Source organism: Megalopta genalis, unplaced genomic scaffold, assembly GCF_051020955.1.
Source record: "Megalopta genalis isolate 19385.01 unplaced genomic scaffold, iyMegGena1_principal scaffold0025, whole genome shotgun sequence".
Lineage (NCBI taxonomy): Eukaryota > Metazoa > Arthropoda > Insecta > Hymenoptera > Halictidae > Megalopta > Megalopta genalis.
The window spans coordinates 237,762-253,806 of NW_027476095.1; the positions used below are offsets into that span (position 1 = coordinate 237,762).

Genomic DNA, 16,045 nt, shown 5'->3' on the forward strand with positions numbered 1-16,045 from the left:
CACGCACAGGAAAGTACCTGTTGGACTCACTGCAGACCGCCACCATCGAGCCCTAGGACATCAGTTGTCTTTAGTTGTTAGACTATATTCCCGTTTGTCTTCCGTGGAAATCGCTGAGAGTGTGATTCAGTGTAATTTATGACATGGTCATGTGATTACAGTTCGTTGATTTAAAATAATTCAAATTCGTAAACAGATTCCTGAATTACAGGAATGGCATTATGTAGCGTTCTACCGTTGTGCATAAAATAAAACTAATGATCCAATAAGAAAGTTCATGAAATATTTAAGTTTATTTTATGCAGTAACGGTTATAGATTGAAAGGACGAAAAGATAAAAGACGTTACAACATTCTCGATAGTGAACACCTAAGTATTCCAAACAATTTACAACAGTTTTTCTTAATCAAGAGCATTGTTTTCTTAGTTATTTGAAAAATAAATATATTTATCGTGAAAAGAAACGAAAATATAATATTTTCAATCAACATTTGAATTTTCGTTTATAGCTACTCTATTTGCCATAATTATTTCCGTAAGTTTTTATAATTACGTTAAAATGGAGCAATTGAAGTGGACAACACCGATTAAGAATGAAAACAAGCATGACGGCATAGCAATGAAGAGCCCTATAATGTACAAGACACCTGTGAAACGGCATGATTCAATTTCAACGCACGCAACATGTCAAAACAATATAAGTTGTTTCAGTGTGCTTCCTAGTCATATTACTCCACCATCAGGACTAACAACGTTTATGGCAAGAAATCCATTTGAGACTGATTTAACTAGTAGACTGCATTTATCTGTAATTAGTCCGACTGTGTTTAGTAAGGTAATCTTTAAAATATTTTGTAACTTGCCGAAATGTAAAATAGAGTTTTAATTTGATGGATAATGCCATTTTTTAAATTAATATTTTCTTACGATATTGTTCACGCAGGTTTCAAATTCGTCCCAGCAGTCTCCAGATTTTGCATGGTGCGTGGATGAACTGGCCATGATACAGCCAGCAAGTATAGAAGAATTTCCTGAGCAACAGGTACACTGTATCGATGAAGAAACTGAAGTAAAAGCTCAAGCAGCTATCGATCGATTTTTTAAGGAGAATAAAATCATTCCAAGCCCATGGGAAATAAAGAAGAAAGACAGTAGAATGAAAATTAAAACAGACACTCCAACTAGAGCATCTAGTAACATGAATGCAGTATCTTCCAAATTGAAGAAAGATGGTAATTACTATAAATTTTGCACATCGCATTCCTATTGCTTAAATTTTATATTTTCTCAGGATGGAGTCAAACACTATTATCGTTGCCGCCTGATTTACCATCGCACGTTGAAGAAGTTTTAAAACCTTATTTGACATTCACTCAAGTAAACAAAAAGATTGCAATCAGAGTGATTTAAATATAATAAATTTTTTGCTGATTTTTTTCTATTTTTCAGGAACAGAATCTTGAGAGTGATGACTCGAACTCGAGCAATAACTCCTTGAGAAGAAAGTTATTCTGCAACCACGATGAATATTTGGATAAAGAGGAAAACTTTTCTGAATCTGTGTCATCTGTGAAATTGAATGAATCTCTTATATTGTCTTCCAGTCATCCACAAAGTGGCATGCTAGCAGATGGAGTTCCATTCAAAGTAACTTGAAATTCTTATTATTAATGGATCTCTTAATTTTGGGTAGACTTCAATAAAATTTACTTCTAGCCATCACAAGATTCAGAAAATCGTTTCGATACATCTGAAATTGTTCTTGATAATTTATCTTCTCCGAACATATCTCCAATACATAAAAGAGCAAATAACATGTCTTGCGAAAGTATACAATTTCGAAATCGTTCAGTTGTCCGATTAGACTTTGTCACAGAAATGAGTGTGGATCAATCCAGCGAGGAAGATAACGAATACTCAAATGATAATTCTTCAGGTATTCCCTACAACATTATTTTCATTAAATTTGTACATGCTTTTATTTGTATATTTTTATATAATACATTTGAACATAATATTTATGTTTTCTCGACCTTTTAGATGTGTCCTTTGACAACGTTATGACATCAGTGGCAGAATACGAAATTCATAAGTTCCTAAATTTCGACAATAACTCCGAGCATGCTCAAATTAATAACTCGCCCGGGACGAAAATTGTCGCGAAAAATTCGCCTTATATCGAAAAGAACTTTGAGACTGAGGACGTAGAACTTCCTTCGAAAGATCGAAACGATATTTACACATTTACTAAATTAGGCATGTCTGACCAACAAAGTGTTTCAAACTCTGTACAAGACACCGGTTATCAGACTTATAGTATGAATAGTGCAACGAATATAACTGGCAGCTGTAACAATACTCCAGTGAAGCAAAAGATTTGTTACAGTGAACGACTTTTATTGACGGACGACGTCCAACAGACTGACTGGAAAGAGAACATGAAAAATGTATTCTGTTCTACACCCTCAAGATCAAGTAAGAAAAATCATATATTTTAAATAATTTTTACGTATTAAGTAAGCAATTTAAAAGTGAATTATGTCTTCGGAATATGTATAAGATTAAGCTAAGATACTTAGAAAAAAAATTAATTTAATACTTTTACACTAACAAATCGTGTAAAGGTAATAGTACAATTGTTTCAAGAATCACTTTATTATTTGTTTCTGATATTTACAGTCTTACATTACTATCTTGCTCTTATGTTTTGTTTTTTGGTTAAAATTTATAGCAAGTAAATTGTAATATACAGGGTGTCCCACAATTATTTTAACAGCCGAAAATGAGGGGTAGCTGAGGTCATTTGAAGTAACTTTTTCCTTTGCGAAAATGCAATCCGCGGCTTTGTTTACGAGTTATTAACGAAAAACACTGGCCAATGAGAGGTGACGGTGCGAGAGAGAGAGAGTCCGCGAAAGTGTCCGCAGCACGAGGCTTTGACAGATTGTCGGGACGGACTCGAGCCACGTTCGAAGTATTGAACAAATCACGAAGCGAGAACTTTCGGGATTTTTTTTTACTACGTAACAGTGATATTTTTAAGAAAAACGCTGTTCACCTTTACTTTAGAACGTCTGAAGAATATTTACTCATTTTTCGGACCCGAAATAAGTGAGTTTCTTGTTGATAATATTCTTCATATTTCTCTAACAAACATATCCCTTACGTCCTTTAACACGATTATTATTTATTAAATTAGCTTTGCGAATCATTCGTCGAACTGTGTTCGGACACGGAATTATTTAAATTAAAATATCATTTACGTAAAATATCATTTACGTACTTTGTTAACCTTCACTGTACACCTTGCTTAAAAATTTCACATGTTACACACGAGGTGTCATGCACACTAGAAAATTAAAACGGCCGTCACGGTTAAATTATTTATTATTTCGGGTCCGAAAAATGAGTAAATATTCTTCAGACGTTCTAAAGTAAAGGAACAGCGTTTTTCTTAAAAATATCACTGTTACGTAGTAAAAAAAAATCCCGAAAGTTCTCGCTTCGTGATTTGTTCAATACTTCGAACGTGGCTCGAGTCCGTCCCGACAATCTGTCAAAGCCTCGTGCTGCGGACTCTTTCGCGGACTCTCTCTCTCGCACCGTCACCTCTCATTGGCCAGTGTTTTTCGTTAATAACTCGTAAACAAAGCCGCGGATTGCATTTTCGCAAAGGAAAAAGTTACTTCAAATGACCTCAGCTACCCCTTATTTTCGGCTGTTAAAATAATTGTGGGACACCCTGTATAATAAATAAGTGTAAATGGGAACGATACGAGATTATCTCTATCTATTCACTGCCGTGTGTGTAGTTCGCAATATATCCTCAGTAAAGTATTATTAAAAAAGAAGTACATATGCAAAAAATATATTATATTTTTTGTAATAGAATGTACTATAATAAGCCATTAGAAAGGCAATGTGTTAAGATATTTGTACAATGTAATCAAACGTCCGTATTAAATATACTATTATAATAATGTTAAAAAAACTTTTTACATCGTCAACCGCATCATTTGAATCTCGTTGAACGAAGAAAGACGCGCCAATTTCAAATTCGTATTTTCCAAACGAATTCAATTGTTCTCTGGAGCGGGCCTCAAACAAGCCTGCGCAACGATCAATTTCATCATCAAAATTAAAGTGTCTACCGGACTATCTCACGAAACCACTTTCCTGTCTTTTCCAAGCATCGAACAGGAATCATTCTGCCACAATGAACCGACACTGCGTTTCCGACAAACATGAAAAATTGTACATCTTGGAAGCTTTCGTAAGCCACGTCAGTTTATACCCTGAGAAACTGCACGGAATCGATGCGTCCAGCCTGGGCGTTGATATGCAATTTCCAGACATGCCATTGTTTCGAATCTTTCAAACGTCTTTTACGCTAACCAAACCGGACAGAAATAAGGAGTCGATGCGCGAAGCCAAGTTCCGTAATGTCTTTTTCAACGCCGGCAAAGTATATATATTCACCAGAGCTCCCGGAGAATTGGTAGAGAAACTACGTACAAGACCTATATTATTAGATGTTTACAAGATAAAGGAAATATTGCTGTGTTCCGAGGAAGTGAAGAAACTCCCTCTCGGTAGAACAAAGATCCCCATGTCGGGATGTCTTTGCGACTACGTAACGATGACGAGCAACGACCACAAGCATCTGCCTAAATCGTACCAAATAGATAACACATTTGGCCTCGTCGACGACGACGACGAGAAACCGTCCGGCTATATAAACATATTTTTGAGACTAACTTGCTTCGGCACGTACACGACCAACGCGTTTTCGATCTTCAAGCAGAAGATGCTTTTCAAGAATCTCGGCTCGTTCAATGAATTTCTGTGTACAAAAGTACCGTACGAAGACGAGGACGACAAGAGCGGCAGAGGCGAGCTCCATACACCGCCGAGACCCATTAATATAGCAGGCCTCGTCTTCGTGGCTCACATCAGAAGAAAAGCAACTGATCATCTCAGAAAATCATGGTACGCCGACAAGTGGACACTTTGGGAAAACAAGGACACTTTGAAGAATCAAAATGAACTACTATTGGAGAGGAATGGACGAGGATGTAAGGCGATACATTACGACCTGCGACGTGTGTCAACGCAACAAAACACAACGTACGCCATTCGCACACCCCGCCATTATTACAGATACACCACTACAACCTAATGACAAAATCGCTATGGATATATTCGGACCACTGCCAGTCACACGGAGAAACAACCGACATATCCTCAGCATCCAGGATCAGCTCACGAAATACCTCATATTCGTTCCCCTCACTGCGACCAGAGCAGAAGACGTGGTCAACGGTTTACTCGAAAACTATGTATACACATTTTCAACACCAAAAGCTATACTCACCGATCAAGGTGCAAACTTTATCGGCCAGGTAATGCAAGAGTTTGAGGAGAATCTTGGGATACAACATATCCAGACAACCTCTTGGCACCCACAGAGCAACGGATCGCTTGAACGAGCTCATGCAGTGATTCAAGATCTTCTAAAAACAGCCCCAGCGGAGCACACAGAACTCGAATGGGACGAAGTTGTAAAGCCCATCACACTCGCCTACAACACTAGTGTCCACGAATCTACCGGACGGACACCTTTCGAACTGACGTTTGGACGAACGGCTAACGTACCATCAGCAGTTAGCTCCACTCCAGGCACAACCTATGAAACCTTGGTAACCAAATGGAGGAAACGACACCACCAGTTGATTCAGGCCGCAAGAGAAAGATTAGAGGAGAGCAAGAGACGCAGTAAAGAACGTCATGATTCCAAGCGTGTACGTACACACCCGGTATACCGCCAGGGAGATCAAGTGCTGATCAAAGACCATATGGCAAGAGGGAAGCTCGCCAAAACATGGAAAGGCCCTTACCGCATTGAGGCCTTCCACGCGGAGAACAACAACGTCACCTTGGAAGTCAATGGACGATTACAGAAGGCACATACGGATAACATACGGCCGTACTTTTCTGTTACAGATGCTACTAGCCCTGATTCAATTGACGAGCCTCTCCCTGGTACAAGCCGAGATTCGTATCGAGTCACTGAACGACTCGACGATTTACGTAGAACAACTGGGACCGGCTAGAATATACCACGAGACGTGGAATATCATCACGATATTTGACACCAACGAACTCAGAAAGGACTACGAGAAGATAGAAGGCCAGCTATCATCACTAAGAACCAGATGCGGGAGCTGTGAAGAGATGAGAGAACTCAATCAATTGAGGCAGATAATGAAGAACACCCACAAGCAAATACAGACCATACAGACACTCGAAGGAAAGGATCTAAGACGCCGTCGAGGATTGATAAACGCGATAGGATCGCTCAGCAAATCACTTTTCGACATACTTGACAACGATGACTTAGAAAATTTGCATAAAGAAATGGACAAAATTTATGACGGACAACACAAATTGGCAAGCAGCATATCAAGCCAGACAGCAGTAATCAGAGTACTGCTGGAAGAAGCTAACAGAGGCAGCAGAACGAACTACGACTCGCTCATCGAAGTGCTCAACAATAATACACAACAGATCCAGATGGTGCGGGCCTTGGAAGTCATGATTCCCATAACGCAAGGATTGCGAGACGACACCTCCACACTCCTGACTGCTATCGCCATGGGTAAGCATGGAATCATAGATACACAACTTTTAACACCTGAAATACTAGCGCAGGGTATCAACGGAGTTCAAAGCCAGAGACCTGGCGCCCCGATGCTGGACGGCCGACGGGACTACGCGTTGCTGCTCGACATCGCCGCTGTTGCGATTTCCTTAACGCGAGGGCATCTCGTGTACCACCTCTCGATACCCATCATGGAGAAACCGATATTTCAGCTACAACACCTCATCCCCATTCCACAACGAATCGGAAAACATCATATTGTGACCATCCCCGAATCAGAATGGATCGCAATAGACGAAACCAAGCGCAGCTACATACAGGCCGACCAACAGTGGATAAGCAACTGTATGACACACGCAAACACACGATACTGCAAACGCACGCAACACACTTACCTCATCAACACTATTGACACATGCGACAGCAAACTGATTAGAGAAAAGACACAATTGATACAAACGACAAAATTTGCACCAGTAGCTTATTCAAAATTCACATTATAGCTATCATCGCGATAAAAGACGGATACATTCTTATACCGGAACGCAAACTCGCGTTAAATGCAATATGCGATAAGAAGATCACAGCATCGAAATACGACGACCAACCATACTCCGCTCTACACAAGACTGCTCACTCCTGGGCGATCAGTTCTCACATCATTTGGCAAAAACATACGAGTTCAAACAAACAGTAGTTTACAGACCCAACGTTACGTTACCATTTTCGACATCTGACATGCAGTTAATTCCTGACAAAATACCTTCACTCCACGGCACACTAAACATCGACACATACAGAACAATCAGTACCAATTTAGACCAGATCGAACAAAATATCGAACAAGTTAAGCAGAACTATAGGCATACTCTACATTTTTTACCGTTGCGGACTTTTTTCACTATTAGGCAAACTCGTTCCCAGAAACATATGTATCGAAATCTTCAGCCCCAAAATCACACACTATGTAAATTTAGAACTCCAGGTACTTTATAACGCGAACGCACCCACTCAAGAACTGCTGAACGCGCCACCGGGATATGAACCACCCTCAAAAGAAAGGAACCCTACGGTAAAACTAACACCTCGCTGGAGCAAGCTGCGTCTAGGACGGGGGGTGTAACGCTGACCCTTCCCGCCCCACTTTCACTCTCAACAAAAGATAAGACGCAGGTATAAATAGGCCATTAATTATGCGTGCGGGCAGTGACATTCTTATGATCGGGCCGGAACATCGATCACAGTAGAAAAGTTCCCATTCTAAATGTATCAATTTTATAAAACTATTGTAAAATAAACATACGCTGAAAAGCCATAGCTTTCCAGCTCCTTTTAAAAAGTGAAGTCATTCAAATCCTGCGTATCATCGGCAACAAAAAATTACGTTGACGACGCGATCGATTCGGTGAAAAAACATTTACGTACGACCTGTATGAAATTATCGACGATGTTCACTCGATGAAACGTGCGATCGAAACTCTCCAAAAATTCGTGACAAACGACGAATCCAATCACGAGAATCTGAAGAAACATGTTGAAACGTGCATCGAGCAAAATAATAAAAGTACCAATGAAAGGCTACGTCAAAGATTCGTCAAGCTCGAGGATAAATTGTTCGAAATAATGAAAGCTGAGGGTATCGTGGATCGAGAAAAATTGAATGCCGTTGTGAAATTTGCTGGCAACATCGAGCACAAACTTGCAAGTGTGGAACACAAAGTTAACAGCAACTGGCCGAAAAAGATTTATAACCTTGAAAATCACATATTAAATAAAATCCGCAACTTGGAGGAAATTACGAGCACTGGTAAAGCGAATCAGGGAAAGTTGGCGCAACTTGAATTACTCGTAGACGAACTGCAAAATAAATTTACAGTAGGCGGTTTTGAAACTGGCAAGGAATTGGATGAGAGGTTCGAAAGGCTTAATACTGCTATGCGCGAGAGATTACTCGAGCTGACTGGAGAGGGAAACATAGTCGCGAAATTCGAACAGTTACATAAATCTTTATTAGAGAAATTTACCGAAATATACGGACAAAAATGCGACGTATCGAAGAACAGCAGCACCACAGTGTGCGCGTCGATTTCGAGGAATTGGATTCTCGTATGAGACTTCGTTTCAGAGACTTATTGACTGTAGCGGTAGCAGCAACCACAGAAGAGATTCCAATAACGCTAAAAGCGTCAATAGCTGAAAAGTCCATCGATAACGCAAAAGACGACGCGACAACGGTCGAAAAGACTCCGAGAACGCAAGGATAATTAAATTAGCGTATCTTAATTTCGAGCGACCGCAGACTGATAAGGCGAAATCATGAGCGGCGACAAAGTGAACTTGGTGAATGAACTGCATGCTCCGGCGAGACGTTACTTCTGGCGGAGGCGAGTGGTTACGCGAGGACTCGACGATCTCTGGCAAGCTGATATTGTTGAAGTTCAACTGTACGCAAGAGAGAATCGAGCACATCGATATATTCTTAGGATAATCGATACATTCAGCAAGTATGCCTGGGCGGTTCCTTTGAACAGCAAAAATGCTGACGATGTGTGCAAAGCTTTCGCGTCAGTGTTGAAAAAAGATGGCTGAATACCGAACAATTTGCAAACCGATATGGGGAAAGAATTCTACAATAAAGATTTTCAAGAATATCTGAAAGAAACGTAACATCAACCACTATTCCACATTCAGCACTATGAAAGCGTCCATAGTCGAGCGATTCAATCGTACATTGAAGAACAGCATGTGGAAATTTTTCTCGTTGAGCGGGAAATATCGTTCGATCGACGAGCTTCCCACGTTGATCAAGGACTACAATAATCAAAAACACCACACCATTCGTATGCGACCTGCAAACGTGAATCATAAAAATGAGAAGCATCTTTTATCTACCGTGTACAGCAACGTCAAGATCGCCGGTCCTGCGAAATTCAAAGTTGGCGACTATGTGCGCATCGGCACGTTCAAAACCGTATTCGACAAAGGATACACGCCGAACTGGTCAACGGAAGTATTTAAGATCGCGACGGTGAAACGAACGAACCCCGTCACGTACCTTTTGGTTGATATGCGGAACAAACCTATCGCTGGAGGATGTTACGAATACGAGATACGCATTACCAAATATGCCGACGTGTATTTAGTAGAAAAAGTATTGCGTCGAAAAGGAAATGAAATATATGTGAAATGGTTGGGGCTGGATTCGTCACATAACTCTTGGATAAAGAAATCATCTGTACTTTAATTATTTAATGTAATGTTTATTTTTGTTTCTCTAATAAACATGAAAAAATACATAAATGCTTTTTACATTAATACTAATTAATTCCCCCCACACGCACACAATTTCAACAATTCGCTTTCGATACGATTAGATCTAGACATAAAGCTAACAATTCGCAATCGATCAGGCAATTTCGTTAGAACAATTCGTTTGTAAAAATTACGGTCGCATAATTCTGCTCGTTATTGGAGTTTTTTACAATGTCAACGAGCTTCGCGAATCTATCCTGAATTTCTGGAATATTTTCTAATAACCATGAATACATATGATCCATACATAACTCTAATTTGTACAAATTATCCATCGTCTCTTTCGTAACATAAATCGATGCTTGAGAATCGAACAACTTGATTAGACTCATTCCATTAAAATTAACAATTTGTAACGATAAAGTCTTATCAATTTGCTTTTCCTTCTTGTCCGCGTCGAGATGACTGTGAATATAATCTCTAGTTTTCACCAGCAGTTTCCACGTAGCCATTGAAAAAGAAATCTCTATTCCACGATTGTCCCTCAAGACAAACTCGACGCGCAAGTTTTCATCCACGCGTACACAAAATTCAATGCTAATTTACTCTGTGATACTGAATACACTTGATGTTGTATAGACATTATCAATTTAACGCAAACTGATAAATAAATAGTCGTCGAAAGTTATATTTTTAATCGTCACGTTAGTCTTAATTCCTTTAATCTTTTTTACATTGTCTTTGTCCTGTACCCGAATAGCATACATTTTCGAGCGAAGACCCACAAACTCTGTCATGATTTTACCTCCGTTCTCGTCCTTCATTAATCCTAATACTTTATTATTCGCGATCGGAACACCGTACACGTTATTTCTGTCATAATTGGAAGTATCATATCGGTGAATGTCACGTTTTATTATCTCGTACGCGTCGTCGCAAATAATCTGATAAATTAAACTGTCCGTGTCTGTGTACAAAATCCTGCATCTTTCTTGAAAATTTGGAAGCATGTAACCATAATGAAAATCATACAAATGTAATTTAGATATGTCCAACACTGACATGCCTAAGTAAATAGGTTTATAAAATTTAATAGAAAGCTGGTTCATTTGAACTGCGACAAAATCCTCGGAGAATACGGTACAGCTATGGAAATTTGGTCGAGCTATTAAACGCTTAGCACCGTGTCGACCGCTCCATCGCGAGAGCAACTTTACGTTTACATGATTTCGAACGTTCTCCATCGTTTTTCCAAACACTGCATTGTTCATCAGTTTGAACAGATTCTTCGAGAAGTCATTGTTTGCGTTGGCGCGCAACCTCGTATTTAAATCTATGTAACGACGTAACCAACATGATTGTTCAAACTTCAGTATCCGATGAATTTTCTTTAATTTTAAATTATACCTCAAACATTGTTGGAGGCATCGATAATGGAGAACGTAACGATTCTTATCGCTAAGCGTTGACAACAGTTTCTTTTGCAACGGCCCAACCTCGTGAATCGGGCAAAATGGAAGATCCGCATGAGCATCATGAATTTCCAGAGGACACTCTAAGTCGACCTCTAAAATGTACCCGACGGGGCTGTCGATCGGCACGGAATCGATGTTGAAATTACTCGTATCGTCAACCCATTGGAAACCCCTGTGCGGCAAAGACTGCGACATGACCCAGCCATACAAATTATTAACATCGAAATACATCAGATAGCTGGACGGTTCGGCCGAATCGTACGTCGACATATACTTGTTATTCGCGCGCGCGTAACGATGCGAACATTGACTCAACCCACCTCGTATTCCCCGCTACACGAACAAAAGCATGTCAACGTCGGTGAACAATTCCAACTCGATCTTCGTCAATTTTAGCATCGCGTCCCACGCGAAACCGGGCAACGTATAATAGTGCGCTGGATCGAGTTTATAATTCTCAAGCGACTTTTCGCGAAAATTTTCAAACACGTCGGCCAACAACAACACATCCAATTTCAAGTAGAAGTCGCTGTACTGTCCTAACGTTTGTATACCGAAACGTGACCAAACTTCGTTCGCGTGACAATAGTCGACGTCGGATATCTCGCTGTCGCATAACTGATTATAAAATGCTTCGCGCGGTGGTAAACAAGTGTCGCTTAATTTGTCATAGATCGATACATAGTCGTATGGGAAAACGCCTTTCCTGGTTAGAAGATGAAAATCTCGAATTCAGGAACTTGAACGAATCGATGAACCGAAACTTTATGCATTTCTTCCACGATTTTTTGATCACATCTTTATTCCTCTTACTGTGTTTCGTGAAAGAAATGTACTTCTCTTTCGTCAGCGGTAACGCGTCTATTTCACCTTCGAACGCGTTTGCCAATTCTTTGATAGAAAAGTGTGCGTCGTAGCCGGACAAATTGTGAAAAACCACCGGTATCACGTACGAGGATTGATAGCTCAGATTGCAACGGCTGTGCGCCGGACACCGATACGCACCTGTGAAATGACAATGATCACGCACTCGCACGTCGTCATTACCGAGTGGTTCTTCGCACACGTGACAATACGTGGCGGTACGAAAAGTTGAGATTTGCGCGGCGGTCAACGAAGCCATTGGAACCGTTCGATCAAACACCGGCTGCAATTTACAGCTCAACTCGTGCAACTTCGATGCAAACCATGCGATACAACCCTTCTCATCACGATAAGCCCGATACTCGCTCAACGAACTGTCGTATCGACAATGGAGGTAGTAGCCTACGCTGAAGGCATGGTGATGTTGATATCTACAGTAAGCTCCATGACCTTGATCTTCCTGTTTCTCCAGCAGGCATTCCAAGTCTGCGTAGATAACGAACGGTGTCGGTTCCTTGTACGCATAATTCTTGAACTTCAGCCACTTATCGTCTTCCGTCGGAAGTTTCAAAGCACATTCGTTCATTCGACTGCAGTCGATTTCGTGAATGTTCAATTTTTCCTGCGATTTGAAATACTGTAGACACCTGACAAAAAAACATAATTTTTTATTTTAATTTTTCTCGCCCACCACCATCACCACCACTATCCAAAAGAAAGAAAAAAAATTTACATGTGTGGATCTTACCGATCGCAAATATGCTTGTTGTGCTGCGTGCTGATCTGAGATGAAACCAGACGAGATGAATTCCTAATACAGAGATAATGATTGCGCAAGTTTTCAAAGTCGTGTATGAGCAGCAAATTTACATGTTTCTCCCGATTCCTTGAGGTCAAATGCAACGTCTGACATCTTTCTTGTTCCCCTCCCCATTCGAACACGTTCACGGAAACGTCATTCGCTTTTTCGAACTTTGGTATGTCCTTGAACAACATCAGCAATTGGAATCCCTCGGTGTGGAGCACATCGCTGTAATGCGGATAGGATGATGTGCGATTCAAATTATTTTTAGCTGGATATAGGCTTGCCACCACTGCCCAATAGAAACATGCATTATCGTCGTTACTGTACACATTGAGGACTGCTTTCTTTAATTGCACTGTTCGAGGCACGGATACCTGACAACCTGCTTGTAACGGCTGATACTTGTTGGAATTCACCATCAAATGCAGGATCTTCGATAACGCCCATCCACTGTCTCGTTCTTGAAACTCTTCTATCGATGTCAAAAGCGTTGGTACAACATCTTTCACGTACTAGCGACGTAGATTCGATGATTGAAAGAGCGCGAAGTTTCGCATGCTAAAACTTTTCACCGAAACCTCGTTGCGCAGCACAAATTCTGCCTCCAATACTACGTTCACTTTTAACGACAAATCACTTCGCGTGTTGCAAGAAATGACGTGGATCGACATGCTTGACGTTGATCACAACGCCGGTCGATATACGATTCTTAAACGCCGATTCGATGTTCTCCCAACGAAGAGTCGATGCTCTCGCGCCAACGTTTCCATACAAACCGCTACCAACGCGGGATAAAAACCGATGATCTAACGAGACCTTCAAAGTTTTCATACGACACATGATCGACAGCAAACTCGATTTTACACCTATGGATGCTTCGTTTTTTTTCACAATGTTCATATATTTCCTACACCATTGTAAACATTCAATACATGATTTCGTCCATTCGCGATACTCGTCCACAGTTCGAATCAACCTTGACATATGTGTTAACGATTTCAACATGTCCTTGCAAACTTGCGTCATCTTGTGAAAATATTAATTCACATTAATTATTAAAAAGAAGTTTTTTCAATTTTGATTTCACGTCGTCGGTTATGTTTCCAGTTCTCACGAACGTAACTACACTATACAACCAACCACGCGATGCTCTCCCATCTCGATGATATGTAGTATCGCGGACGGTGAATCGATCGCGGGCCATTTCACTATAATTTGGCTAAATCGTTTCGTGTAGATGAAACTCACGCGACTCGTCAAATCTTTTCGCATTAGACGTTCCGTCGCTGTTTTCCACTCGAGCGGAAATTGATCGTTCAGGTATAAGTTTATGACGTATCCCCAAGCCAAATTCTGTAATGTAGGAACCATCTCACGACGTATCTTCGTCACTCGATGAAAAATACTTCGATATGAATTTCACGCGTGAAGCATTGAGTTTCTCGGTCGGTAAATTAATGTCCCATTTGATTTTACGAATATCCCAATCATCGTCGTCGTCGTCGTCGTGCAATGAATATATTCCAATCTTCTCTTCACTTTGTTCAATGGAGGGAGGAAATCACCTCTGGTCATACTCCGTTCAAATTTTGATAATGGTATCAACACTGGTTCGACGCAAACATAATCAGTTTCTTTACGGTATTTAAAAATAATCCTCTTCAACCATCTCTTCGAACGACATTGCGTGTTCAAAGGAACGATTATTTTTAAAACATCAATACTATTGTATATCACGTAACCGAGCAAGTCTCGCGGTTTGAACACGCATGCACCCACGTATGAAAACCTAGCGTGCGGATATCTCCGACGAAAAACGCAGTACACGTAGCACAAAATAACATCACAATATCGAATAAAAATCCGTCGAACAATGCTCGAAAAATTATGAACACCGTGTTCAAATATCTTAGACGTTGCGAACGATTGTTACGATGGCACGTTCAACGAACCAACTTCCTTACCAATTCCCAACTCGGTAGCGAATAAAATGTTCGCTGCAAAGGGAAAAAGCAAAAACAGTAAAAGAGAGAGAGAAAATACATCTCTCTCTGTTCGCATCATTTGCAAGAGAGAGAGAGAACAACCGCTGCAATGCATCCTTCTCTCGCTCTCTACAATATTATACCGAGATAAAAAAAGTTACTTTAATAAATCTCAACGAGACCAAAATCCCCGATATCGCTCCGCAAGCGCGGGTAAAGCATCCGCGAGTCTCTCCGGATACAAATCCAGAAACTTCTATAAATGCGTCGCGCCTAACGCGCGCAAGAAAAATCCTGCATCGCTTTTGCAAGAGAGAGAACAACCGCTGCATCCTTCCCCCCTCTCGCTCTGTACAATATTATACCGAGATAAAAAACCTTACTTTAATAAATCTAATAAATGAGACCAAAATCCCCGATATCACTTCGCAAGCGACTTCCCGGGAAAAGCATCCGAGAGCCTCTCCGGATACAAAACCACAAACTTCTATATATGCATGGCGCCTCTCTTCAAAATACTTCCACAACGCGCGAGAAAATTCACATCGTTTGCAAGAGAGAGAACAACCGCTGCAATGCATCCATCTCTCTCGCTCTCTACAATATTATTTCAAAATCCCCGATATCGCTTCGCAAGATAAGCAACTTCCGGGTAAGGCATCCGAGAGCCACACCGGATGCAAAACCGCAAAACTCCTTATCGGTGACTTCCCCCGCTCCACACGACGCGTGCCGCACACGATGACGCTTCCTTCCCGTTATCCCCCCCCCGTTTTCAGCCTTCCCCTCGCCGTTGATTGCAGAACGCAACATATATATCTACTCATGTACCTCTACCTCTACCTCTATGCATGTACCTCTAACTCTACCCCGACGCATGAACCTCTAACTCTACCCCGAGTCATGTACCTCTATCTCTACGCATGTACCTCTACCTCTACATCTACGCATGTTCCTCTAACTCTACCCCTACGCATGTACCTCTACCACTACGCATGTACCA

General features: G+C 40.8%; 2 protein-coding genes across 3 annotated transcripts; one reads left to right on the forward strand and one right to left on the reverse strand.

Annotated features, from left to right (window-relative positions):
- The first annotated feature begins 80 nt into the window (after positions 1-80).
- LOC143260911 (uncharacterized) lies at positions 81-6,243 on the forward strand. 2 transcript variants are annotated; one of them, XM_076527496.1, is made up of 8 exons: positions 81-373; positions 510-835; positions 944-1,232; positions 1,292-1,377; positions 1,450-1,647; positions 1,717-1,936; positions 2,041-2,475; positions 6,004-6,243. In XM_076527496.1, exons 2-8 carry the CDS (start codon positions 560-562, stop codon positions 6,111-6,113), a joined length of 1,614 nt encoding a protein of 537 aa, XP_076383611.1. In that variant the 5' UTR covers positions 81-373; positions 510-559; the 3' UTR covers positions 6,114-6,243. The 2 variants fall into 2 exon arrangements, with proteins under 2 accessions (XP_076383611.1, XP_076383610.1); XM_076527495.1 differs by having other exon boundaries at positions 82-835.
- Positions 6,244-9,906: 3,663 nt separating this feature from the next.
- LOC143260912 (uncharacterized) lies at positions 9,907-11,658 on the reverse strand. Its single transcript, XM_076527497.1, has one exon. It carries the CDS (start codon positions 11,656-11,658, stop codon positions 10,564-10,566), a length of 1,095 nt encoding a protein of 364 aa, XP_076383612.1. The 3' UTR covers positions 9,907-10,563.
- Between the last annotated feature and the right edge of the window lie 4,387 nt (positions 11,659-16,045).

What these genes read in the sequence shown, in the direction of transcription:
- LOC143260911 (XM_076527496.1), top strand. Translation starts at nt 560, where the DNA reads ATGGAGCAATTGAAGTGGACAACACCGATTAAGAATGAAAACAAGCAT. An exon ending in GTCCGACTGTGTTTAGTAAG is followed by an intron (nt 836 to 943) that starts GTAATCTTTAAA and finishes TTGTTCACGCAG; the next exon opens with GTTTCAAATTCGTCCCAGCA. An exon ending in CAGATGGAGTTCCATTCAAA is followed by an intron (nt 1,648 to 1,716) that starts GTAACTTGAAAT and finishes ATTTACTTCTAG; the next exon opens with CCATCACAAGATTCAGAAAA.
- LOC143260912 (XM_076527497.1), bottom strand. Translation starts at nt 11,658, where the DNA reads ATGTCGACGTACGATTCGGCCGAACCGTCCAGCTATCTGATGTATTTC.